Source organism: Gymnoscopelus braueri (assembly GCF_963280865.1).
Source record: "Gymnoscopelus braueri genome assembly, chromosome: 14".
In the NCBI taxonomy this organism is placed as follows: domain Eukaryota; kingdom Metazoa; phylum Chordata; class Actinopteri; order Myctophiformes; family Myctophidae; genus Gymnoscopelus; species Gymnoscopelus braueri.
Genome location: NC_137619.1, coordinates 44,272,343 through 44,298,854, shown reverse-complemented (window position 1 = coordinate 44,298,854; position 26,512 = coordinate 44,272,343). Strand labels below are relative to the sequence as shown.

General features: G+C 42.4%; 1 protein-coding gene across 4 annotated transcripts in view; it reads right to left on the bottom strand.

Moving 5' to 3' along the window:
- kcnma1a (potassium large conductance calcium-activated channel, subfamily M, alpha member 1a) overlaps positions 1 to 26,512 on the bottom strand; it is a 285,057-nt gene that overhangs the window by 186,942 nt on the left and 71,603 nt on the right. For all 4 annotated transcript variants that reach the window (XM_080448764.1, XM_080448765.1, XM_080448767.1 and 1 more), the window contains exon 2: positions 24,899 to 25,066. In XM_080448764.1, coding sequence (XP_080304890.1) covers positions 24,899 to 25,066 — 168 coding nt within the window. The remainder of the gene's footprint in view (positions 1 to 24,898; positions 25,067 to 26,512) is intronic.

Genomic DNA, 26,512 nt, shown 5'->3' with positions numbered 1-26,512 from the left:
TTTGTGAAACAGTGTGAAAAGGAGCCTCCCACACCAGCGCCGTTTCCTAAACAATTAACACGATATATGTACAATTATGATGTTTTAGTAAAGCTCCTGCTGTTTTACAGCCAACTGGGTGAAGAAATCACAGATTGAGGCTTTAACCTTTGCTTTTATGAAATATTGCAGACCATTAGGGTTTTATGGCTTCTGAACATATTGCTAGTTTGATCACTTCAAAAAAATATAACCGAAAATAGCCCATCTACAAGTAGATCGGCTATTTTTGCTGGCTTCTATGGAATCCAAATGACTGAAATCAGCCGTGTGCGACTGAGAACTTTTAATCCATGCGAGGGGAGAGGAGAGACACTGCCTCTGGTCGCACTTTGATGTATGAAAAGGCTTTGAAGTGAACTGCTGCACTGATGCAATATGCGGTCCAGAGACAGCAGCAGAGCGTCAAGGCATTTCATTAGCACAGTGCCAGGGCTCACTGATAGAAGCGAGCATCAATAACAGCTAAACCTGTCTCCGCCTCTCTGACTCAACCCGCCACCGGTGGACACAGTAAACAAGGATACGTGTGACATGTCACTTCCACATTTCAAAGACAAATATCGTTGCCGTCAGGCAGAAACCTCTTATCTCCGTATTCCAGCTTTTTTGTGGGGGTGTTTTTCTGTACATTAACGCCCTACTTGATCGCACTACAGAAGCGTCACACGAAAGTATCAAAAGTATCAGATGTACAAGCTACGAAACGCGGCTGCTACGTTTGCTATTTTTGAATTTGAATCCTGAAAAGTAACAGTCGCTCCCTCTCCTTCTCTCTCCCCCCCACCATCTCCCTCTCCCCCCCTCTCTCTCTCCCTCCATGATCTCATGGAAAGTGTGAGCGGTGTGTGCGGCTGCGGGGAGCTGGTGGAGGCGAGGGTGTTTTATATAGGGACACTGTGCGAACCGGCTCCTCCCGAGGCAACATGAGTCCCAGTGGGGGTAAACGGATCTGAAACCTGGCTTAGCAGATGGTCCCCACTCTGCTGACTCCTGTGATAAGCAATTAGAGAGTCGAAAAATAATATGACACGAGTGACAACAGCATATTCGGGGGGGATACGAAACCCAAGAACCCGATATGGTACGGCCCACCCCCGCGGTGTGTCACCCTGACAGGAGGGGAGTCAGAGGCAGGTCAATGCCAGGGCTGAAATAATGGAGCATAATGCAATATCGAGCAATTGTCGTCACTTGTCGGGTGGAAACCTTATGTGTGTCTAAAAAAACCTTACTTGTCAGGAAATGGAACGAAAATGATCAGAAATGGTGAAAATAGCAGATCTACAAGCTCGGCTATTTTCACTGTACTTTTTGCCTGACACTCTTGTGCGACGAAGTCAGGCGTTAAGTGAGGAGAATGTGGAGATACGAGGTTTCTGCCCGACAGAAAAGATATCGTTGCAGTCGGGCATAAAGCTATAATCTCCATATTTTTTTCGTTAATTAACACCCTATACTACAGTGTCAAACTAAAGTATCAAAAGTAGCAGATCTACAAGCTCGAAACGCGGCGTGAAGCGATACGTTTTGAGCTTGTCGATCTGCTACTTTTGCCATTTTTGACAGTATAAGGTTTCCACCCGACAGAGACGATATGCTAAGAGACATACACATACACATGAACTTGTGTGTAGTAATGTTTATATGTGCTCTTTTTGTAATGTTGCTTGTTTTCTGTATGGGGACTACGGATGTAAATTAGCATTCTTGCTAAACCCGGCGTATTTACATTGCATTGTATGTGTGGTGTTCATTAATACTGTATGTGCCGTCCCTCCAAAATAAACATAAATAATAATACTGGGCAATTAAACGAAAATATATGAAAAATAACATTTGGAACCTCAGAACAGAACTGACTTAATCTCGCACATACTTGTAGGTTAATCAACTAATTGAAAACATCTATAAATGTCTTATATATCAATGAATAGACATTGATAGATTTTTTTTCCTAAATAATCAATATTAGTCTAATTAACCGTGATATAGATTTGAAGTCATATTGCCCAGCACTAGTGTGTGTGTGTGTGTGTGTGTGTGTGTGTGTGTGTGTGTGTGTGTGTGCAGAGAAAGCGGAAAATTGGCACTAAATTGTCTACTTTTTTTCGTGGGCGTTTACAGTACAGTATATAGCGAACAATGCAGACCGAGTCCCTGGATCCCAGAGCCATAAAGCAGCATGTGACAGTCGGTTTCTGTTGCCTCTTAGTTCACTTTTAAGGGAGAGCAGAGCCGTGTCATCCATCTTCCAGAGGAGCTGCAATAACCAACCTCGTCTCCACACACTCTCTCCCACACACACTCTCGCTCTTCTCTCTGACTCAGACGCTTAGATGTATAGACGGCACAAACTGATGAATAGAGGAGCGAAGGACACGGCCACTGTAAATATTTTCACAGATGGGGTGATGTATTACACCGTATAAACTTTATATACTGAACATAAACAGTGATATAGATCGTAGAGGTGCCCCCACACCACACCACACCACCACACCACACCACACCACCACCCGTCCACCCACTGACACTGTGTACTGCGTTTCTTTCCAGGGTGGACGTGATAAGTATATATCGTTGCTGTCGGGCAGAAACCTTGTATGTTTTTTTTTCGTAAACAAAAAACTGTTTTGGACGTATGAAGAAAGAAATTCAAAAGAAAGATATTAATTCATAAATAGAAGAAAAACTATAGGCACTTTTAAGTCGAAACAGTCAAAACAAAAAACAGAGAGACGGGGTGAAAAGGGGAACAGAAAAAAGAGAGGGAGGAGAGCACAGCCAATCAAAGGGCTGATCGGACTGCTTGACCGTACTGGGCCACGCATATTTAATTTGGTACGCGAGAGGTCAAAAGGACAAAAAACAGGAAACTGATCATAAGTTGGCAAAGACGTCTTATGCATGTACTGTATCTATAAAAAGGAAATGGCAAAGAATATTATACAAGAACCACAGTCAGAGAATCCCTCTTTAAAAGACAAGAAGGAGAACTTTGTGCTGAGCTGTACTGTAGCTCTGGCTGACAGAAAGCCTTGTGTGTCTCATACAGCACTGTCTGTCTTTTTCAGAGCTAAATGTCACTCGTCTGACATTGAAGGGTCATGGTTCTCTCCCTCTAGAGCTAAATGTCATGCGGGTGACACTCATGGTCATGATGGCCTCGTAGCACTTGCCCTAGCCTTGACGAACATGTAGTCTTATGCAAAGGTTTAAAATGTAATTTAGATGGCATGTTATTTAGACAGATGCCAGCAGGTTCCTTTGTTGACCTGGCATCCTATAGTTTGTATAGTTTCAATGTACATACTGTATTATATATTTTTTGATATTACCATAATGTTTAGACTGATGATAAGTTCTTGGTTTACCTATGATCCTAGATTACTGAGGCACTACACTGTCTTTAAGCATTTGATGTATTACCTTGTGTTTGTTTACCTTGCTAACTGTAAATCGCTCTGGATTAAGAGCGTCTGCTAAATGCCTAAATTGTAAATTGATGTGTCGTGAATGAATTAATATGCAGACAAAACAGTAGCCTCCACTAAAGGACTACAGTAGCCTCCACTGTAAAGGACGGAAGAATCCGTTTCAAAGAAAAGAAGGATGTCAGAGCCGAGGATGAACCCTAACCATTTGAGTGACCCTATGACCTTTCGTCTAGCACCAGCCAAAGGCCAATAAATGTCAACTTTGCACACACCATATATCTCAATCTAACTGGTAGATTACTGATTTTTATGATCCCACAGCCTTAAAACAATCACCACCATTATGCAAAAAAAGCATAGCCACTGACCACGAGGTCAGCTACAGTGTTTTAGACTCTTACTTTGGGTTTTTTCAAAATGTAAATTGATCATACAAATCTAGGTAATGTCCTGCATCTCTTCTCCAATTGTTTCTTATTTTTTTTATTTTATGAAAGCCTGATGGAGGCCTGGCACAATTATTACATACTGTAATTGGTCTGATCAATTATTTCAGATAATTGAGATTGTTTTGCATAACCGTCATAATCGTTTCCATTCATGAATTCATCTGAGCTCACACAGCAAAATCCTCAAGTGTTAATTTAACTGTGCACACAATTTTTGGGAAGTTTTTGAAAGTGTACAATTATGTACCATGGCCTGGTTTGGCAATGGAACATTATTTGTTTTGATAAATGCTCCCGGTCATTGACAGTCCTTTAGTCTAGAAACCCTAAAAGACAGAAACAGAAATGTTCTTTTTATTTATAAATACTATGCCAAAAACACAATTAAAATCATTCATCGCAATTATTTGCATGACAATCGATTGTCAAGTAAAACGTCACGATCGCGATGACAGGCCTATCGGTTCTGATCCGTAACACATGTGTGTGTGTGTGTGTGTGTGTGTGTGTGTGTGTGTGGTGTGTGTGTGTGTGGTGTGGTGTGGTGGTGTCTGTGTCTGTGTCTGTGTCTGTGTGTGTGTGTGTGTGTGTGTGTGTGTGTGTGTGTGTGTGTGTTAGTTGAGTGCGTAAGCGTGTTCTGAGTCACGCAGGCGTTTCCATACCGGGACCGCGACAATGACACGACAGGGACAGAGCTGTCTGTCCACTAGAGAGAGAGAGACAGATAGAGAATGAGAGACAGAGAGAGAGAGAGAGAGACAGAGAGGGGGAGACAGCGGAACGCCTGCATCATCTCTGACAGACTGCTTAGCTCTCAATCTGTCTGGATGCAATGTTCTGCCTGTCTGTTGGACTATTTGCCCGGCGACCGCCTGCCTCTCTGTCCGTCCGTCTGTCTGTCTATCCATCAATCCACTGCAGCCTGCAGTCATGTCTCATTGTGACTATAAACACCATCTCGTTGCAGTCGGGCAGAAACCTCTTATCTCCATTACTTTTTTGTGTTTTTTTTCCGTAAATGAACGGCCTACTTGATCATACTACAGCGTCACACGAAAGCATCAAAAGTAGCCGATCCGCAAGCTTGTACATCTGCTGCTTTTGCCATTTATGTTTTAATGGAATCCTGAAAAGTAACAGTTGTGGAAATATGAGGTTTTCATCCGACAGAGACGATCTCATTTCCAACCCGCCCGGGGTTCCTCTGTCTGAGATTCCAGCAGAGCATTGATAATTAGATTCCAACAAAAACAAAAAAACTGGAAGACCCTGTGGCAGTCATTTGCCCCGAAAAAAAAGGCTGCATTTTAATTACCTAATGGCATCTGATGTTTCAAAGTCACCACGAACTTGTCCTTCTTTTTGGGTGGGGCCGCGAACATATTCAGACTGTTTGTTTATTTTAACGATCAATCGATCGATTTGTGTTCCGGCTTAGATCGATGCAACTAACGTAGTATATTTATCGGTATCACAATGAAAATGTATTTTCTTATCAAGGTTTTGAAGACAAAATAGTGGCATGATTGTTTTTTTGTTACATACTGTAAATGTTTTGATTATTAATGTTGTATTGTCATTACAAACTGTGTTTTGCTAATTATTTGGGGGCCGTCAGGTTGGAAATCACTACAATCTACTTCCTGAAGCAAACGGTGAGCTCTATGTTTCTTTTTTAATAGAAAAGGTTTTTCTTACAGCCTCGTGATTTGTGTGTTCGCAGAACGGGCTGAGTCGAGGCGAGATAAACCAATGAGCCTCTGCTCTGTCGCCACCGTGTCTCTGCACAGACATGACGGCCTTATAAGTCACAGGTGACTTTGATCCAATAAAAAAGGAGAAGGGCCGGGCCAGCCTGGCTAAACGGAACATCACTCCTGTGTCTGCTCGCTTGACCTTTTGTGATAACGTCTCTGTCGGGTGGAAACCTCATAAGTTCCAGGATTCAAATTCAAAAATGGCAGAAGTAGCAGATCGACTTGTGGATCTGCTACTTTTGATGCTTATGTGTGACGCTGTAGTATGATCAAGTAGGACGTTAATTTACGAAAAAACACAAAAAGTCCGAATTTGGAGATAAGAGGTTTCTGCCCGACACGCCGACAGCGACGATACAGAAGGAGGCAAGGAGTGAGTGAGGGAGTGAGGGAGGGAGGGAGGGAGGGAGGGAAGGGGCGTTGCAGAGACTCAGGTCTGGATCGTTGAACTCTGTTCTAATAAAGCTTCAGGTGACAAACGGCCGCGTTAATAGATGGGGGCGAGAAAGCAACGAGGGACAGTGAGTCATCCCACAGAATTATGACAGGCCCCGAAAGGTGACTGCGGGCAAAATTATTCATCCGGGGGGACGGGGACGGGGGGGACTACAACAAATCGAAATGGAGCCGAGGAGCGGAGTGCCCATTTCCATGTTGTAAAACGCTTCCCCCGGTGAGTTGCAAATTAAAGCCGGTTGGGTTGTTCACATGTTGGGGCTGGAGACAGAGGAAGGGATATATCGTCGTTGTCGGGCAGAAACCTCTTATATTTAGTTTTTTTAATTAACGCCCTACTTGATCACACTACAGCGTCACACAAAAGTAGCATAAGTAGCAGATCCACAAGCTCGAAACGCGGCGTGAAGTGACGCGTTCTGATCTGCTACTTTTGATACCTTTGAATTTGAATACTGAAAAATTACTGTTCTGGACATGCTGTATGAGGTTTCCACCCGACAGAGACTATGTACAGCAGCAATATGTGCTGAATTCAAAGTTTTTCCATTGACGGTGTGTATTTCAAATACAATAGCTTGGCCACAGTGAGCTATCTGTTCTCCAATATCCGTCTTGAAGTTTCCCTAACTCCTCCTAATAAGAAGTCTTGCCCCGACAAGCTCGAAATGGAGTGCTTTCAGGATAATATAATACCATTTGAAACAGTATACCACTCCTTCTCAGTATGCAGGCTGAGATATGCGGCACCATGCCTGCTCTCTAAATGGCTGTTTTTCGACAATGAGAGGTATAACCCAGAACCAGCGTTCCTTTCGTCGACTAAAACTATGACAGGAAATGTTTGTCGACTACCTTTTTTTAACTGACTACAACTAAATAAAAACGGAGCTAGGATGACTAAAATTATGACTAAATATACTAGACGGAAATTTTAGGGAATCTTATGATATTTAGTCAACTAAAACTACACTAAAACATTTCGTGACTAAAATATGACTACCGGTAATACAAATGGAATTGTATTCAAAAGACTATGACTATAACTACATCAAAATATGCTGAAATTAGCACTGTGGTCAGAACCTTCCATAACCTGAAACTTTACAGAACCTGTGACGCTTTTTGTGTTGTCAACGGTTCCATTACAAATTAGGTTCTGTACCTGAAACCAAGCCGTAGCGTTAAGGAAACAAACCCAGAACCTCATGAAATACGTTTCGCTGCACATATATACGGTTCACATGAGAGGCCAAAGTGTGAATTTATGCCATCAGCTAAAACTATGCAGCGTGATGGGCAAGCTGAGCTCTCCCTCCTCCATGACAGCAAGCTTCTCCCCTCCTCTCTTAACCCATTAAGACCTAAAGCCGATTCTACAACAGTATTCTGAAAAACGTATGTTTCTATGTGAGTGGTGCTCAAACTTTTTCATGTCAAGGACCCCCAAAACTATATGAATTTGGCCACGGACCCCCCATCTCTAAATATTTTGTTCCAGGGACCCCCCAGAAGAAAAGATTTGAGTAAAAAAAAAATCGCTTTGAAAGACTATATATTCAAAGATTTGCACACATTTTCATGTTTAAAAAAAATAGCAGATCTACAAGCTACGAGCTTGTAGATCTGCTATTTTTGAATTGCCAAAGTGTAAAATAATGCTTTTTTAGCTCAAATAAAAAAATTACCCAGATAAATTCCAGGTCTTAATGGGTTAATCATCTACCTTTCAGTAGCCCCCAAAACAAAGCAGATCAAACCCTGGGACTACATCAAGTTAAAATTGCATTGAGTTGTGTCCAAAACTAACGGAAATCACATTTTACTGTGCGAGTCAAAATGCGAGTGGCGTGGCAGAACAAAATGGTGTTACATGCTGTAATTCCGAAGTGATACTCCAACAAGGTGTATGTGTACTTTCTGATGAAATATGATCAAACTACATTACCGCCACAGCACCTCTCTCTCTCTCTCTCTCTCTCTCTGCAGTGTGTGTCCCTTGGTCTCTCTGGAATAAACAGCCATTCATTCATCGGTGCTCAGAGGGTTGTAGTCAATGCCAATTGAATTGTCATCGACTGAACTGATAAATCATGGCAGATGACAAATGAATAAGCTGTACGGCTAGCTAAACTGGATTTGCTCTGGATGGATGACGGGGGGGAGGGGTGGGGGGCTGGGGGTTAAGGACACACGAGTCTGAGCACATCGTCGCTGTCGGGCAGAAACCTCAAAAAGGTACGTTGCTATTTCAGTGGTTCTCAGACGTTTTCATGTCCAGGACCCCCAAGATGATATGTACGGTATATGGCCGCGGAACCACCCCATCTCAAAATATTTGACTCCAGGACCCTCTCTCCAGAAGCAAAGATTTGAGTAAAAAAACAAAAAAAAACTATGTGCTACAATACATCTAGCTAAAATCTAAAATGACGGATGCTTTACCGGTTTTAATGGGTTAAAGGGGATGGACTTTCTGTGGATCTAAGCACATTTCATAGAGCAATGTTCTCAGTTGCAATTGATGCCGTTTATTTCACCTATCAACTTTAAACTGACACTTTAATGGGGATGGTGTGTGTGTGTGTGTGTGCGTGTGCACTTGTATTATACCTGTGAGGGCCAAATGTCCACACAACTACAGTAGAATGTCCTGGTCCTCACAAGGGAAATGGTTACAGTTTTATTATTTTTAATTCATAGGCTTACAATTAGGAACAGATTCAGGTTGAGTAGGCATTTAGAGGTCAGGTGTAGGGGTCAGAGATAGAGTTATGCCTGACTTATACGTGTAGTGTGTGTGTGTGTGTGTGTGTGTGTGTGTGTGTGTGTGTGTGTGTGTGTGTGTGTGTGTGTGTGTGTGTGTGTGTGTGTGCGTGTGCTGTAATATATGACTGGCACACAGCTATTCTCTGTGTTGTCTTCCCAGTAAGAAGGCCTATTGCTGTAAAGACAAAGCTGGCTGTCCAGGCCCGCTCTCTCTCTCACAGACCGTGTAGAGCCCATATCTCACTGGATGCCTTATAGAAAGGACACGCCGGTTCCTTTTAGTGCGGCGGGACGGGACCATTATCACCGCAGCAGATAGAGGGAGCAGAGTTTCACTGGTGGAAGAAGTGTTCTGATTTTTGTACACCGAACCCCAAGCATGCCTATTCTGGGAACTTCGCCCAAAAATTGCAGCTCACAACCTGTCACGTTGTGAACTTGTAGATCGGCTAATTCTGGTGTAAGACGGAAGAGAGCGGTCAAAGTACAGATGTAACTCAAGTCGGGTTCTCTAAGACTAAGACTCTAAGAGGGTTTAAGTGGTTAAATGTGGACCTCACTAATGCTCACTGTCAAACCCTGAGGAAGACTTCACTGTCGAAACGTTGGTTTCATTTTAAAATAAACATTTTGCAGCGTGGCTAAGAGCTGTGCGGCCTCATCCTTTGTCAATACCATTGCAATCATGGTACCATTTTTGACTATTCGCTCTGTGTCTCAGAGGAGGGCTGTGGACAGTTCAGAAACCTGCCTACCAGTGACATGGTCGGTAGGCAGGTTTGGTCATTTTCAAACAAGATTTTAAATGCATTTATTTATTTAAGGAAAGTGAGCACAACGGCTTCTACTGTGGCATGCCAGGAATAGAAAGCCTGCAGTTTCTATCAGCTTCGATTCGCCATCGACGCTGTCACTGGTAGGCGAGCCCGCACAGAACCTCCTCTGAGACAGACCGAGTGGACAAAAATGTAGGATATTATAATGAGCATTAGTGAGGACATATTATAGGAAGAAATGTTGAATATGGGTGAAGTGGTCCTTTAAGTCATTGGTTCTCAAAGTGGGGTCCGGGGACCCCCAGGGGTCCTTGAGGGAGTTCCAGGGGGCCCCAGCTAAATGATGGATAGTTAGGAACCAAATGGACCCTTATGGGTCTGTAACTCTGAGAGTGTACAAATGGAACCAAATGGACCCGTTAGAGAGTTGTACACTCTCAGAGTTAAATGAACATTGATTTTAAAATGTCGATTGGGGTCCCAGAGATAGAAATGCCATTAAATGGGGGTCCATAGCCTAATGCATCTCAAACTGGGGGTCCTTGAAATTAAAATGGTTGAGAATCACTGCTAAGAGCCGTAAAAATCTTCTCTTATGGGGGTCCCTGGCATATCTTTTCAAATGGGGGTCTGCGGGCTAATAAGTGTCAATTTGAGGGTCCTTGACATTAAAACGTTTGAGAACCACTGATTTAAGTAAAAGAAACACAACCGCAAGAAAAAAAACTTAAACAACAGTCCTGCATTCAAAATGTATGTCGAGTATAAGTACAAAAGTATACAGAGTACAAAAGTATAGCGAGCAGCAGAGCGAGTCGACAGAGAGACAGCGCTGCATGGCGTTGGCAGCTGTATCCGTGCTGACGAGGAGTTTAGCGACAGCAACTAGACATTCATTCCAAACACGCTGTGGGAAAGTCTAATTAGCCACCACAGCCCAAACACTACGCGCACACAACAGCCAGGCACGTGCACGTACCGTTCATGTAAATGCAGCCCGACGTATCCATCTCACCTGGCTGTCAGAGGAGTTCAGACAGCACAGATGACAGAACCAAATGGCGTAAAGCAGTGGTTCTCAAACCTTTTCATGTCAAGGACCCCCAAATTCCTATACATTTGGCCGCGGACCCCCATCTGAAAATGTTTTGTGCGAGGGACCCCCAGAAGAGAAGATGTATGTACAAAATAAAATCAACATGTTCCAAACATTTTCAATATTTCCAAAAAAAGAAAATCATAAAATAGCAGATGTACAAGCTCGTAGTGCGGCACCAAGTGACACACTGTGAGCTTGTAGATCTGCTATTTTTGAATAGCCAACGATAAAGTGGTTAAAATGATTGTGATGATGTATTAACACATTTAGCTGGGGACCCCTTAGCTGAGAGAGTGATGAAGCACCCCCCCCCATAGACTTAATAAATGGCAAAAGTCTCATTTGACAGCACTATCATATTTTTTTTTACTTTAGTTATCTTTTCAACGTTGGATTCATATTAACGTGTATTTTCAGACATTTAACCACTTAAACCCTCAATACTTGGTAAACTTTGGCTCTGTAGCCTACTTGGTCCGCTCTTTTTCCCCCCTCTACACCAAGCCTCTACACCAAACAGATCTACAAGCTCACACTTGCAGATCTGCTATTTTCGGCAAACATTCCCCCCTGTATCACGCAAAGATTTGGCAGCCCCCCTGTAGTAACTCTGAGGACCCCCCTAGGGGTCCCGGACCCCCTGTTGAAGACCCATGGTGTAAAGTAACTAAGTACATTTACTCAAGTAGCTACTCATACCAAAAAATTAGCAGACCTAAAATGACCTAAAATGTTCAAACGCATGACTTTTACTTGTAGCAGAGTATTTCTACATTGTGTTATAGCTACTTATACCTTTTCCACCACTGACACATAGCCAGTGGCTGCTTTGAACACCACAATGCTTCATGTGATGACACACACACACACAAACGCCGAAAAATAGCAGATCTAGATCGGCAATTTTTTCGGTGAGTTATAAAGTAAGGAAAACTCTAACCCCCAAACCCTAAACCTAACCAGTACATGTCTAATCCTAACCCCAACATTCATATTTTTCTAATTGGAAACCTAGGAGTATCTTTTTTCTTTTCTTTACCATAAAACAACTATTTATCTTTGTAAGGACCAGGAAAATGGTCCTCCTCACAATGTCAAATTCTCAAATTCTACTGTACTTGTGGGGACGTTTGGTTCTCACAAATATAGTAATGCAAACACACACTCACACACTCACATACGCTCATTATGAAAACATCTCGTATACACACACATCGCCAGTCCCAAAATGAGAACACGTGAGAGACAGCTGTTCACAGTGCAGGCAGGATCTGGTGGAAACCTCTCATCTCTGTGTTTCAGCATTTTATGTTTTTCTTCTTAGATGAATGCCCTATTGTGTCATACGAGAGTGTCATGCAAAAGTTTCTAGATCTGCTATTTTTGCCATTTTATAAATATATATATTTTTTAAATGTGTCTGTGGGTTTTTATAAATACTAGACCGGTGCCCGTTGGGTACCGGCTTACTCGGGAACAATGCAAATGTAATGCATGCCCCACCCTGTAACGTAATACCCGTTGTAACCGTGTCTGTCTGTGTCCATTTGGGGCCTATTATCTGTACACAGACAGACAGACAGAAGGACGGACAGGGGGCAAAACATGTCTCTGCCACGCCTTCGGCCTGGTGGAGACAATCAAATGGCAGGTGTGGGGAATTTGCCAAATCAAGCTTAGGTTGTGGTTGCCATGGCAATCAATTGGCTCATTTGGGTCACGGCCAGAGCCTTTTCTGGCGGTTCTGGACAACCGCCTATCCGACCGATTCGACGCCGGGCGCTGCCGAATTTGGCGGCCGGTTGAACGGTTCTCGAGATACGTTAACTACCTCGTGGGACGGACGGACGGACATATGTATGCCCATAGGACTGAGGGACGGACGGAGGGATGACCAGAGGGCTGAGGGAAGAGGCCAGCAGAGCAGATGGTCTCTGGTTCCCACCCAAGGTCCCATTAACAGAAAGAGAGGCAGGCCTGACATATTTCTGTATAAACGCCATGCTGCGCAAATCCACCAGCCGATGGAGGAGGAGGAAGAGGAGGAGGGGGGGAGGGTGGTTATAATCCTCAACCGTTTCCTTTTGCTCATTATGGGATGCTCATATTGAATGCGTTGCTTCCGTATAGCCCTACAGCGCGTTATACAAAAGCATCAAAAGTAGCAGATCCGCGGATCTGCTACTTTTGCCGTTTTTGAATTTGAATCCTGAAAAGTAACAGTTTTGGACATATGAGGTTTCCACCCAACAGACGATATTATGCCTAGATGACTGGGGGTCCCCTATACAGTAGGTCCGCTACTATTTGCCTCTACAGTTAAATCTCCTCACCGAAAATAAGCAGATCTACCAGGGCTTGCAGATCGCCTGTTTTCGATGGAGGGTTTCGTCCCCAGAATAAGGACGTCGCAAGAGTTCAAGAGTCAAAGGGAAACGTTGTCCGTTTTGTAATTAAGAAGTATCTTTTACCGTCTTTGGCGTGCAGGCTCTATACACGAATCCACGGAGCGCTGCACTGCGCGCAGCCATTGCTGCGGTGTCAACGCTCCGCGGACGCGACACCGCAGCAATGGCCGCCTACAGGCAGCTACAGGCAGCGCGTCTGTGGATTCGTCTATACCTTTTTGAACTTAATGCAAGAGTCAATCAGAAATGCTGCAGTAAAGTCACATTACTGGGTGGTCAGACTCAGACACAGTCAGGATATAAAGTGGTTAATGTAAAAAGAGTTCCTATCACAGTCCCTTTTATGCCTATATATGGAGATCCCTGATGTTATCAGTATATGGACATATATGGGCATGCCCATATGTAAAGTCCCTGTGCAGTGTGGTAAACGTCTGTGGGGAATGTCTGAAGAGTGCAAACTGACTGTGAAGAGTAGACTGACTAATCAAATGGCAGGTGCGGGGAATTCGGCAGGTGTGGGGAATTTGCCAAATCAAGCTAGTTTTAGGGGTTCGGTTTAGTTAGACTCTCACCCTATTAAATACTTTGTTGTGCAACGATGTCACACAGCAAAAATAGCCGCTCTACAAGCTTGTAGGGTGCTAAAATGTTGTCCTCCGAAGTATAGCAATAAACGTGTGTGTGTGTGGTTTCTGTGCTGCTGTCCATCAAAATGCTGGTAACCATAGCAACTGCCGTGTTAACGGTGCCTAGTCATCCGATTTTCTGGGGCTGTCCACCTGACACACACACACACACACACACACACACACACACACACACACACACACACACACACACACACGTCTTTGTATCTCTATACTTCGGAGGACAGCTGCATTTTAGGATGGCTATTTTATGAATGTCATTTTTAAATGCTATTGCCTTTTTTTTTTACTTTCACCCTAAAGCGGGCAGTAGCAGACCTACAAGCAACTATCAGATACAAGTCTAACCCCAAGCCCTGAATCGATAACACCTAAATGTCTAAACCCCTAACCTGAATTATTTTCCCAATCGTAAAGGTCGGATCTATACTGCATTACAATTATTATTAGAACTACTGTACCATAACTTGTCAGTTATAAGTTGTCTTTATACAGTACAGTGACTAAGCTATGCTACTGAGCTTATAATGCATTATGATCAGCACTTGTAATACTTCATAAACCTTGTTATAAGTTGTTATGCATGATCACAAACATTTATAACGAGTGTTATGAAACCTTATAAGTGCATTATAATGCATTATAAATGTGATTATAATGCATTATATAGGCCCGAACTTTAAGTAAAGTAAAACATAAAACAACCATTTCTCTTTATTTATTTCTCAAATTCTACTATACTTGTGGGGACATCTCATCTGGCCTTAACAGGTATAGTAAATCACACACATGCACACACGTGCACACAGGTAGGTATTAAGCCTTTCTGTGTAGAATGTGTTGGATGCTAGAAGCAGAAAGGCAGGGGCTGGATTGAGACAAATAGCCTTGAGGAGGCAGGCAGGCAGAACCCTATGCGTTCCCTGTTGATTTCCCTGCCTGGATGGCTTCGCTGCTCCTGGAAAGATCAAGTATACCCCCGGGCCTATTGAATTACCACACCAATCTAAAGCCACCGCCAGTGGTGGAAAGCAACAAAGTACATTTACTCAAGTACTGTACTTGATGAATGTTGAGGTATTTTTTTACTTTACTGGAGTATATTCCAATTTCCAAACTTGTACTTCTACTCCACTACATCTCAGAGGCAAATATTTACTCCACTACAATTATTTGAAAACTTACTAGTTACTTTGTAGATTTTGATTATTATTACAAAACATACAGTAACCACTTCTTGAAAGTAAGTCACAATCATTTTAACCCCTTTGTCCATATTTTATACTTTGGCTATTTTTAAAAAATCTACAAAATGCGTGCAAATCTTTAAATCTTTTTTTAAAAGGTGAACGTTTTTAACACAAATCTTTGCGTCCCTGACACAACATATTTTCAGGTGGGGGTCCGCGGCCACATACATATCAATTTGGGGGTCCTTGGCACGGGAACCACTGCATTAGGGAACATCACCGGGGCCCCCGGCCTTCATGTGGCTGGAAAAAAGAAAACCAATCGGGCCGTTGCCCGCGGCTGGCACGGCCGGGGTTAACGTGCGGGAGGAGGAGGAAGCCATTACGGCTGGCGGGCATTGCTCACGCTGAGAAATAACAGTCAACAACGAGCAGCAGGTGCACACACACACACACACAGGCGAGGACGCGTGTGACCGTGTGCCCTTGTGTGTGTGTGTGTGTGTGTGTGTGTGTGTGTGTGTGTGTGTGTTGTGTGTGTGCGTGCGTATAGATTTGCGCGTACGCGCTCTGGTGAGAGACTTTGCGACAAAGCAGGGTTCCGATAATACATTGTTTCCTCGCAGTAGTCATTTATCAAAGACATCCGTCTTTGTGTGATCATAGCCTCTGTGACACGCGCACAAACACACACACACACACACACACACCACAGGTTTGTATTACTATTCTTCTGAGGACACATTTTTGGACAGCGATTTTGTATACATTTTGCCATTTTAACCCCTAATCCTAAAGCCATGTTTTTCCCCCGGTGCATGACACTGGCATGCAACCAAGTAGAAAATCTTTTTAATTTTAACTCATGTTTAAAATCATGTTTTAACTCTAATTCCAACCCCTAAATCTAACCTCTAAATGTCTAATTCTGAACCTAACCCATCTTTTCCTAATCGTAAACGTATCTCTAAAAAAAAAATTACAACCATAAAACAACCATTTTGTGAGGACCAGGAAAGTGGTCCTCACAACGTCTATTTCTCACATTCTAGTATACTTGTGGGGACATTTGGTCCGCACAAGTATAGTAATACAGACACGCACACACATGCGTGCACAGCCATATATCCAATTTCGATTAGGGAAACTGTCACCTTGTGTGCCTTATAAAAGCCAGGGAGAAATGATTGATACGGAAGCGTGGGCCGGTCTGTGTTTGCTCCTCTCTGAGGGCTCGCTAGCTTTTTTTTGTGTTGGTCATCACCCTTACAATATAGTCCAATCAAATATTTATCACCCCCCGTCACACATGACCTGGCTCCCACAGCGTAGCTTTTAGCAGACACCGAGCTCCATGGGGTGAAAGGGAGAAGCATTAGAGCAGGGCTACTCAACTTGGGATGACTCAGGGGCCACTCACAAAATACCAAAAGTCCAAGGGGCCGCCAGCTAAAAATGTCGGTCCTATTTTGGATCCTTTTTTTGGATTTTGAAAAACACACTACACATGACAGAACAGCCACATTTCCATCTATAAGGCCAAACCTCATTGAACAAAAAGATTGTCATGGAATGATTAATGATGAAATGATGACGTTACAAAATGAGACTTTATTCACAAAATGTGAAGAGAACATGAACAGATTACTGTTGCAATAAATCAGAGGTAGGTAAGAGGCTAATAGCCTACTCAGCTGAAATTAAGCCATATCACTCTCTCTTGGACTGGTGCAAACAATAACATACCTAAAATAACATCTTGGAAACAAACACAACTTGTTCCTATATTTTTTTGGTTTCAGGCTCTGCATTCAAAAAATACACAGATTGTAATTCAGAAAAAGGCAATATACTCGAATGTAATATACTGGAAATGAAATCAGGTCTTCCTTCTTCTTTTGGAAAAATAAAATCAAATAAAATACAAGTCTTGTTTAAAACAGGATCAAAATAGTCTCTTTTTTTGGAGAGAAACCGAAAAATGACATTTTCTGACTTCAGCTGTATGGCTTGACAGGCTGTTATTGATCCAGACCTGTAAATACAGTAAAAGACAAACACAACAAAGAATCATGAATATCTTCCAGTGACATTCAGTCATATAACTGCTTGAAAATAATTAAAAAGTAATAGTTTCACAAATCAGCTATAGGCCTACTTACTTAATGTGACACTTGAGTCTGCATTTTCTCCACTAATCGTCTCAGGTCTGGCTGGTATGCAGAGGTTGCTGTGCGCAGACAGTCGTGCAGGTGCTTGTCAGTGAGAGCGTTGCGCTGCTTTGACTTGATAATTCCCATCGTTGAAAAGGCACTTTCACACACATAGGTTGATCCGAAACAGGTCAGGATCTTCTTTGCACAAAGAGTAATGGTGCTGTAGGAATCGCCAGGTACATTGTGCATCCAGAAATCCACCATGGATTCATCATTATGTTTCTGCTTCAAAGCGTTATTGTTTTTCAATTCAATTAGTTCCTCTTCAAATCTTTCCCTTGTAACGCCAAACCTGTCACAGTGCTTTGAAACATCCCTCACATCAGCGCTGTATGGGTTCTCCACCATAAGAATCACTGGCATGATCAACTTTAGGTCAGTAAAACGATTTGCAAACTCAGTGGCAATCTCATCAAGGTATGCAACACATATTGCTGGTTGAAAGGAGACACTGCGCAGCTGACTGACTTGTGCACGTAAGCTTGGGAAGTGAGTAAAATCAGAGTCGCCAAGCTGGGCTTGATAAAGAGAGAGCTTCTCTCTGAAGGCTGAAACGTCATTCAACAACACAGGCAGCACTTTGTCTTTTCCTTGAAGCTTCAAATTGAGGGAATTTAAGTGCTTGGTTATGTCTGCAAGAAAAGCCACATCTAGTGCGAATTTCTCATCACTGACATAATACAGATCAGCCTGCTTCTTCTGTGTAATGAACTCTCGAATCACCGGCAGCAAGTCCATAAACTTCTCCAGTACGATGCCTCTGCTCAGCCATCGGACTTCAGCGTGCATTGATAGGTCTTGATATTGTGTCTCGTATTCTTCAACCAATGTGCGGAATTGTCGGTGCTTAAGAGCATGACTTCTTATGTAATTAACAACTTTCACTACTTTACCCATCGTTGTTTTCAGTTCACCACCCCTCAGCTTGCAGCAGAGCTGTTCCTGGTGAATGATACAGTGGTAGGAAAAGAAGTCAGGAACTGCAGGTTCTTTTCTCAGTAATGCAACGAGCCCTTTCTCCCTTCCAACCATAGATGGTGCTCCATCCGTGGTAACTGACACCAGTTTTCCCAAATCAATCTCTCTCCCTGGTCCTCGGAAAAAGCCCATGAGTGTCGAACAAACGTCCTCTCCTCTTGTCTGACCTCTTAATGGCAGAAGTGCGAGAAGTTCCTCCTTGAAACTATTGCCATTAAAAAAACGCACCCAGATCATAAGCTGTGCTGTGTCTGACACATCAGTAGACTCGTCTATGGCCAGGCTCAAAAACAAATCATCAGAAATGTTTTCCACACGTCGGCAGAGGGTTGAATCAGAAAGCTGCAGTTTGGATATCTGTTTGATGATGGCGTCTTTGTTTTTAAAATCAGCAAAAAGAGACTCACTAGCATCCAGCCAACATGTTTTAATCAGCTCTCCTTCAGTGAAAGGCCTTCGGCTTCTCGCCACATTCCATGCTACTTTGAATGATGCCTCTGTTACCCTGTCACTTTCCTTACAGCTGAATTTCAAATTAGTTTGTTGGTCATGCAAGCCTGAAATAAGTTTGCGGATTTTATCTTTTCTTACGTTGCTCCCAGGTGGATATTCATCACTGAACTCACTGTGGGTATCATGGTGACGTTTAATGTTGTCACGTTTTAAGACAGCAACTGGTCTTTGGCAAAGGAGACACACTGGCTTGTTATTCACTTCCACAAATGCAAACTCTTCCTCCCATTTTTGCTGAAACCCTCTGTGTTCATCTCCAATCTTTCTTTTTAGCCTGGCCATGTTGTTGACACACTGTCTCCTGTGCCTGTGTGCGCCTGTAACCAGCAGCGCTGTTGCCATGTCTGCTTATTATAAGCGACTTTGGGCTTGTTTTTGTGTCAAAGCAACCATGGGTATTTTCATTTTCCTCATACGGCGGTGTTGCCTACCAAACACGAGCCGATCTACAAGTCATCCAGGCGTCGTGGATGAGACGCTTGTGGACTTGTAAATCGCCGGTGTTTGCCACGGAACACCGTCGTACAAGGAAGTACAAATGAGACATCAACACAACAGCCCTCTTATGTTTAGAAATGATTTCTCCACACTTAAAGTAGAAACATTATATTTTTATTGGTATAACCACCAAAAAAAGGAAGCAACCCATATATTTGAACGGAAATGTATATTTTTAAAATGTATATATATATATCTTTTTTTTAAAGAAGAAGAAAGCAGCCATGGGTATTTTCATAGGCCTGGTTGCTTATTTCTCTCGCTAAATCTGGCAACACTGTTTTGTACTTCCTCGTACGGTGGTGTTGCCTACCAAACGCGAGCCGATCTACAAGTCATCCAGGCGTTGTGGATGAGACGCTTGTGGACTTGTAAACCGCCGGTGTTTGCCACGGAACACCGTCGTACAAGGAAGTACAAATGAGACATCAACACAACAGCCCTCTCATGTTTAGAAATGATTTCTCCACACTGAAAGTAGAAACATTATATTTTTATTGGTATAACCACCAAAAAAAGGAAGCAACCCATACATTTGAACGGAAATGTATATTTTTAAAATGTATATTTCTATTTAAAAAAAAAAAAAAAAAAAAAAAAGTTTTTTTTTTTTTTTTTTTTTTTTTGGGGGGTTTGACCATCGGGCCGCCAAGACGCTGCGCGCGGGCCGCGTGTTGAGTAGCGCTGCATTAGAGGATACGTTTCGTCGATGACGGGCAGAAACCTCTTATATACCTCCATATTAAAACTTTGTTTAAAGTTTTTTTCCGTAAATTTTACACACAACTTGATCATACTACGAAGTCACACAAAAGCATCAAGAGTATAGCAGATCCTGAAGCTCGAAACTTTGAGCTTGTCGATCTGGTACTTTTGCAGTTTTTTTTTTGAATCTGGAAAAGTAACCGTTTTAGACATGATGAGGTTTCCACCCCGACAGAGACGATTATACTTCAAAGAAAACGCTAACACAATGTGGAAATCTGCTGAAACAACCGTTTCAACAATGTTTAACATCGACAATGTTTAAATGAGTAGTTCACCCAAAACATGACTTATTTTCTAACAATTACAACCCCATGAAGCCTTGAATTCATGGATTTTTTTTTTTTTTTGTCGCATTTCTAAGCCAATAATTTGACGACCGGGTGTATTTCCGTTAGGAGACACGAAGAGTCTACTTTGTGTCTCCTACCGGATACATTAGCATCTTTCTGATAAATATATATATATACTTCACCCGCTGTACAATGTTTGATTCTGATTGAAAGGGGTGTATTAAAAGCTGTCCTTCTCAAACCACCTCATGTCAAGTGAGAGTGCATGGGGGGGAGGGGGGGGGGGGGTGAAATAGAGGCTCATTTAGGAAACTGACGGCTTCCCTTCAAGGAACAAGCTCATCTCATCTCCTTCACCATGAAAGGAGGCTGATGATGGAAGCCGCGGGCCGCCGCTCTCTCACCAGCCGCCTGTGCTGAGCAGATCGACTGTCACATTCCAACACCCACTAACAATGACACTGTATTAGTTTTGGATCGTTTCTCTTCTCCATCCTATACCGCTGTGTGTGTGTGTGTGTGTGTGTGTGTGTGTGTGTGTGTGTGTGTGTGTGTGTGTGTGTGTGTGTGTGTGTGTCTGTCTGTTTACATCCTGTTCCCCAGACGCGCCCAGATAGATGAAATGTCTGCGAGGAACAGAAGCACTGTTATTATTCCAATGCAAATGAAAGGGCCGCTCGACAAACAAATGAACGCAGGCGACGGCTAGAAAAAGAGTTTGCTAATTCGTATAGCTGAACGGTTCAGCGTAGTAGGAACATTGGAGTGCTTCACGGAGGAAAGCACACGACAAATCAAACAAGACGTAGAGTCGAAACACAAACGGCGTGGCCTCCCTGTCCCAATCTTTAGCTGAACTAGTGTTTTTGAGCATCTGTGCCTCATTTGGCTAGAGTGCTTCACAATAGCAACATAACTTAGAGATTCAGCCCCTTAAAACAAGATTGTTTTTTATGTCCTCACACTGTAAGCCAAACTGTTTAAAAAATGAGTTGCTCTGAAAAAGAAAAAACAAGTGTTTCACTTTACCAAGAATTTCAGGCTATGATGGCTGAATGCACAGTACTGTAGCTCTACTTGGTGACGTCATGCACATAACTACGACCTGTGACAACACCGAGGCGTTGTGAGCTTGTAGATCGGCAATTTTGAATTTTTTTGCCTATTTCTTGTGTAATATTTGACAATTTGGCCAATTTATCATCGAAAAGGTCTTTAACCCATTAATACCTGGAACGCATCTGTGTCACTTTAGATGTCTTTGGCTATTCAAAAATAGCAGATATACAAGCTCATAGTGCGGCACCGAGTGCCGCGCTATGAACTTGTAGATCTGCTATTTTTGAAAAATCGTGAAAAAAAAATTGTTTAGATTCTTTTCCAAAAACTGTTAGGATTTAGATATTTTTTAAAGAATCGCCTCAGGTCTTAAAGGGTTAAAGTCATTACATTGTCACTTTAGAAATACGCAGATACCCTGTATACGCTTATACTGTATGTTGGTTTGTTTACTGTCGAGAGAGAGGACAATGTTGCATATTTTTTTTCAATATCATGCAGAGTATACACACTGCAAATCCTATCCTTCACCACCCAAAATGCCCCCATCAGGATCAGGACATCTAGTTCTGCTCTGCTCCACCCATCTTGCTGCCTGTTCGCTCTCTGTTAAGGCCATTCAAGAGAATAGACATTGGACTGTGGGCAGTACAGAAGCTAGTGCTCATTTTTATGGCAATATCTTTAATGTTACCTTATTTATTAACGTGTCAACCATCTCTGCAAGAGGGTGACACATTTTTAATCAATAAAACATTTTTATGTGCGGCTTTTATGGAGGTGCATTTAGTTTATTTATGGAGGTAAAAGTTTGTTGGACAAATCGCAGTGACCAATCAGTTATTCACTTCAGTTAAGTCCCTCCAGAAGCAAAGGTTGTGTTAAGGAATAATTAATGTTATAAATTGCCATGTTGTGATGTAACCCAGTGGTTCCCAAACAATTGGTCAGGACCCATTGCTAAGTCGTGGACCCATTTTTATGAGTCGCAAGTAAATATACTTGTTTTTAATGTTTCCAACAAAATTTGTTAACCCATTATGACCTGAGGCCGATTCTACAAATGCCTTCTAAATCAGTAATTCTTAAAATGTTTTGGAATAAATAAATGACACTTGAGATTTTTCAAAAATGTTCTAAAAATAGCAGATGCAAGCTTGTATATCTTCTATTTGTGAATAGCCAACGTTACTATCTAAAACGACGGATGCTTTCCCGGTTTTAATGCAGTTTAATCAAGATTTTTCACGTTTAACACGTTCTTAACTTGTACAAGGTTCAAGGTTGTGTTCTTGTTTACAGGTACACAAGAGTAAAACTTATTTTTTGTTTGGCTTCCTTGTAGATCGGCTATTCTCACTATTTTTGAAATATGAATTCATAATATATTTTTATAAGTGTGGGTCCCAGGGAGGCACCAAATTGATCTTTTTCGTCTCGAGCTTAAAAGTTTTGGCACCTCTGGTTGAACCCAGTGGTTCTCAAACAGTTTCATGTCAAGGACCCCTAAAGTGATATGTATTTGGCCGAGGATCCCCCATCTGAAAAGGTTTTGTGCCAGGGACCGCCAGAAGAGAAGATTTATGTTTTTGTATAAAAGTTATTCAATTTTTAAAAAACATTTGAGATATTTTTCAAATATTTTCAAAAATAGACAAGCTCTATCTACGTCACTTGTAGATTTACTATTTTTGAATAGTCAACATATAAATGTATAAAGTGGTTAAAGGTACAGTAGGATTAGTGATTTGCTTTGGTTAAAATAAGTGTTAAATAGCTCTATATTCTGATAGTACTCATTGCTATAGAGTGTTTGCTCAGTAACAGGAGTCGCCATGTCTCTCAAGCTCTTTATTAAACAGACAATGCATTTTCAGGTCAGGATACCTATCCTTGTGCTTGACGTCACTCATTGTTAATTTTTAATTGGGAGGTGCCTAGTGTTGTGTTGATTGTAATGCAGAGTGCAGCCAATGGGCAGAATGACTGGCGCCTTTGAAATGAAGTTTTTTTTTGCAAGTTCAAGACAGCGTGCAGCGGGATCTTTCCCACAGATGCTTTAACTGAAAAGCCACAGTGATAACTTCTATCCCTACTGCACACACACTGCATACGTTCACAAATAAATGTCTCTCTCTCGCTCTCTCACACACACACACACACACACACACGAGAACACACCCACCCACGTCACTTCGGCAGGCTGAGCCTCAGCAGAGTGAATTACTGAATGAGTGCAATGCAGTGGGGGGGGGGGGGGGGGGGGGGGAGAGAGAGAGACAGAGACAGAGAGAGAGAGAGACAGACAGACAGACAAACAGACAGACAGACAGACAGACAGACATATGGCCTTCGTGCCAACTTAAGGACCTCCAAATTGATATCCATTTGACCGTGTGTGTGGGGTCATCAATATGTCCATACACGGACAAATGTGATCATAAGACCTAATTACTGAATGTCAGTCTCCAGGTTTTCTTCAGAATATGTATGACACGATTTACTATGACACATTAGGAGTCCACCAGTACAGTGGTTCCCCAACTTTTTTATTTTCAAGGACCCCCTATGGGTCCATTTGGTTCCATTTGTACACTCTCAGAGTTACAGACCTGTAATGGTCCATTTGGACCACCTTCAAGGAACCCTGAAGGTCCCTCAACCCACTTTGAGGACCACAGCACTAGTAGTATACATTTAGGGCTAGTTCTGTCTCTGGTAATTTTTGTATGTCCATGGTGGAAAAAAAATATTCTGACAAAAAAGTTGTGGTGAAAAGTCTGTCACCACAAGCCGGCATGGCGATGTGTGTGAGAGACACTATACGTAACATTCAGCTTTCCAATTTTTCTTCTCTTCTCACTGTAGGCAGTATCGTTTGGCTGGATACAGGATAACACTGGAGTGGGTCCTTCAAGCGGAGAGGCTCGGCAAAGGGCATCGTGTCGTCCTGCCAGCTTGTGTAGTTCACCAGGTATCATATATTACATTACTTCAGATCATTTTATGTATGATATGACGTGTAGCAGAGCCTCTGCCTGAAGACCAAAGAGCCTAATATCTTCCCCGGGACACGGGGGCATGCATTGCCCTTTAGGCCAGTGGTTCTCAACCTTTTCAGGCCCTGACCCCCCCAAATAATCATAATTATTTGAACCCCCCCTGACAAGCACTTGGAATTGTAGGAGTTGAGGCATTACATTTAGTTTGACTCGGTTCCGTTCCACAGATAAATATTATGAAAATAGCAGATCTACAAGCTCACAACGCCTCACACTTTTGCCTCTTTCTTGTATTATTTGACAATTTGGCCAATGTTTCACCAGTTTTTTTAGGTATTAAAAAGATCTTAAAAGTTCTTACATTGTCACTTCATTGTCATCTGGGGACCCCCCTGGGGGGGGGGGGGGGTCCAGACCCACAGGTTGAGAACCACTGCTTTAGGCTAATGGTGGTTAAGATGTTGATGGCTTTAGATGTCTCTTCCCGTGCGGGAGACCCCGGGTTCCACAAAATGAATGAATGAAAGACGGAAACACTCACCAGAACTCTGCCGGTGAGCGTCTGAGCGGAGATCATGACCCCGGCCCAGTCTTTGACGGAGGTCATCCAGCCCACCTCATTGATGGCCGGGACCTGATCTTCTTTCTCATCCTTAGTTGTCCCGTCAGCATTCAAAACGGGGACGGGCATGCTCACCTTCTGAGCCTCCTGCAGAAAAGAAGAAGAGAGAGAGAAAAAAACAAACACTGTCAGGGAACCAGAGCGTGGACAACTAATGCATTGACTCTCAAAGTTTATTTTTTCCCTGCTGAACCCCACTTTTAACCCTTAAGACCTGAGGGCGATTCTTAGATAATGTCTTCCAAATCCCAACAGTTTTCTGAAAAACTTATGTTTCTATATCAGTGGTGCTCCAACTTTTTCATGTCGAGGACCCCAAGATGAAACATATATTGTTCCAGGGACCCCCCAGAAGCAAAGATTTGAGTTAAAAATGTTCGCTTTATAAGAATATAAATATATTAATTTGCACACATTTTCTCGATTTTTCAAAAATAGCAGATCTACAAGCTTATACCGCGCTATGAGCTTGTAGATCTGCTATTTTTGAATAGCCAAACTGTATAATAATGCTTTTTAGCTCAAAATCAAAAAATGACACGGATGCGTTCCAGGTCTCAATGGGTTAATAACCACTGAAACGATGTAAACAGCACAGTATGCTGTAGGTAAAGTGAACAGGGTTGAGCAAAATGTTCACCAACTCTCTGCCAGGAAGTGGCATTGTAGTAAAGATTTAGCATTTTTTTGTTGTGTTATACAGGTAGTGCCAAAGAGATATAGAGGCAGAGAGACAGACAAACAGAGAGCATTTGAAAGAAAAAATACTGCTATGTATTATTTTAAATACTTTTGAAAAAACATAGCTATTTGTCAAAAAAGGTTTAAACCAAATGACTGCAAAATCCTGAACAATTGCCGCCATTTGTTTCAACAGCTTCATATACCAAGCTACGTACAGCAAATTAACATTCTGTGGTTTTGTAAACTAGTTTTTCTAAGTTGCAATGTATAGCTTTGTTTATACATTTCCTTTCGTAGATAATTTTTTTTAGTTTTGAATGTTTTTATTTGACACATAAAGCTCCTTTGAACTGGATTGAGAGAAAGTGGGAGAAAGAGAGAGACAGATATATATATGAGAGAGAGAGAGAGAGAGAGAGAGAGAGACACAGACAGACAGACAGACAGACAGACAGACAGACAGACAGACAGACAGACAGACAGACAGACAGACAGACAGACAAAGATATGTGCACAAGCTGAAATGTACAGTATACTGTATGACATGACCTGATTTCTATGTGAGTGTGTTGAGCAACACCGGCGCTTAACAGGGATTTAAATAGGGATTTAAAAGCACATCGATATCCTGTCTACAATCTCTGAGGGAGAACGACAGAAATCTCGACCCGACCGCCACGCCACGACGGCAAGAAACATCCGTCTGCCCCTACAGTATGTTGGACGAGTGTGTGTGCTGTGCACATGAGAGAGAGAGAGAGAGAGAGAGAGAGAGAGAGAGAGAGAGAGAGAGAGAGAGAGAGAGAGAGAGAGCAAGACAATGTGCAGGAGTGTGTTTGTGCTGCCATT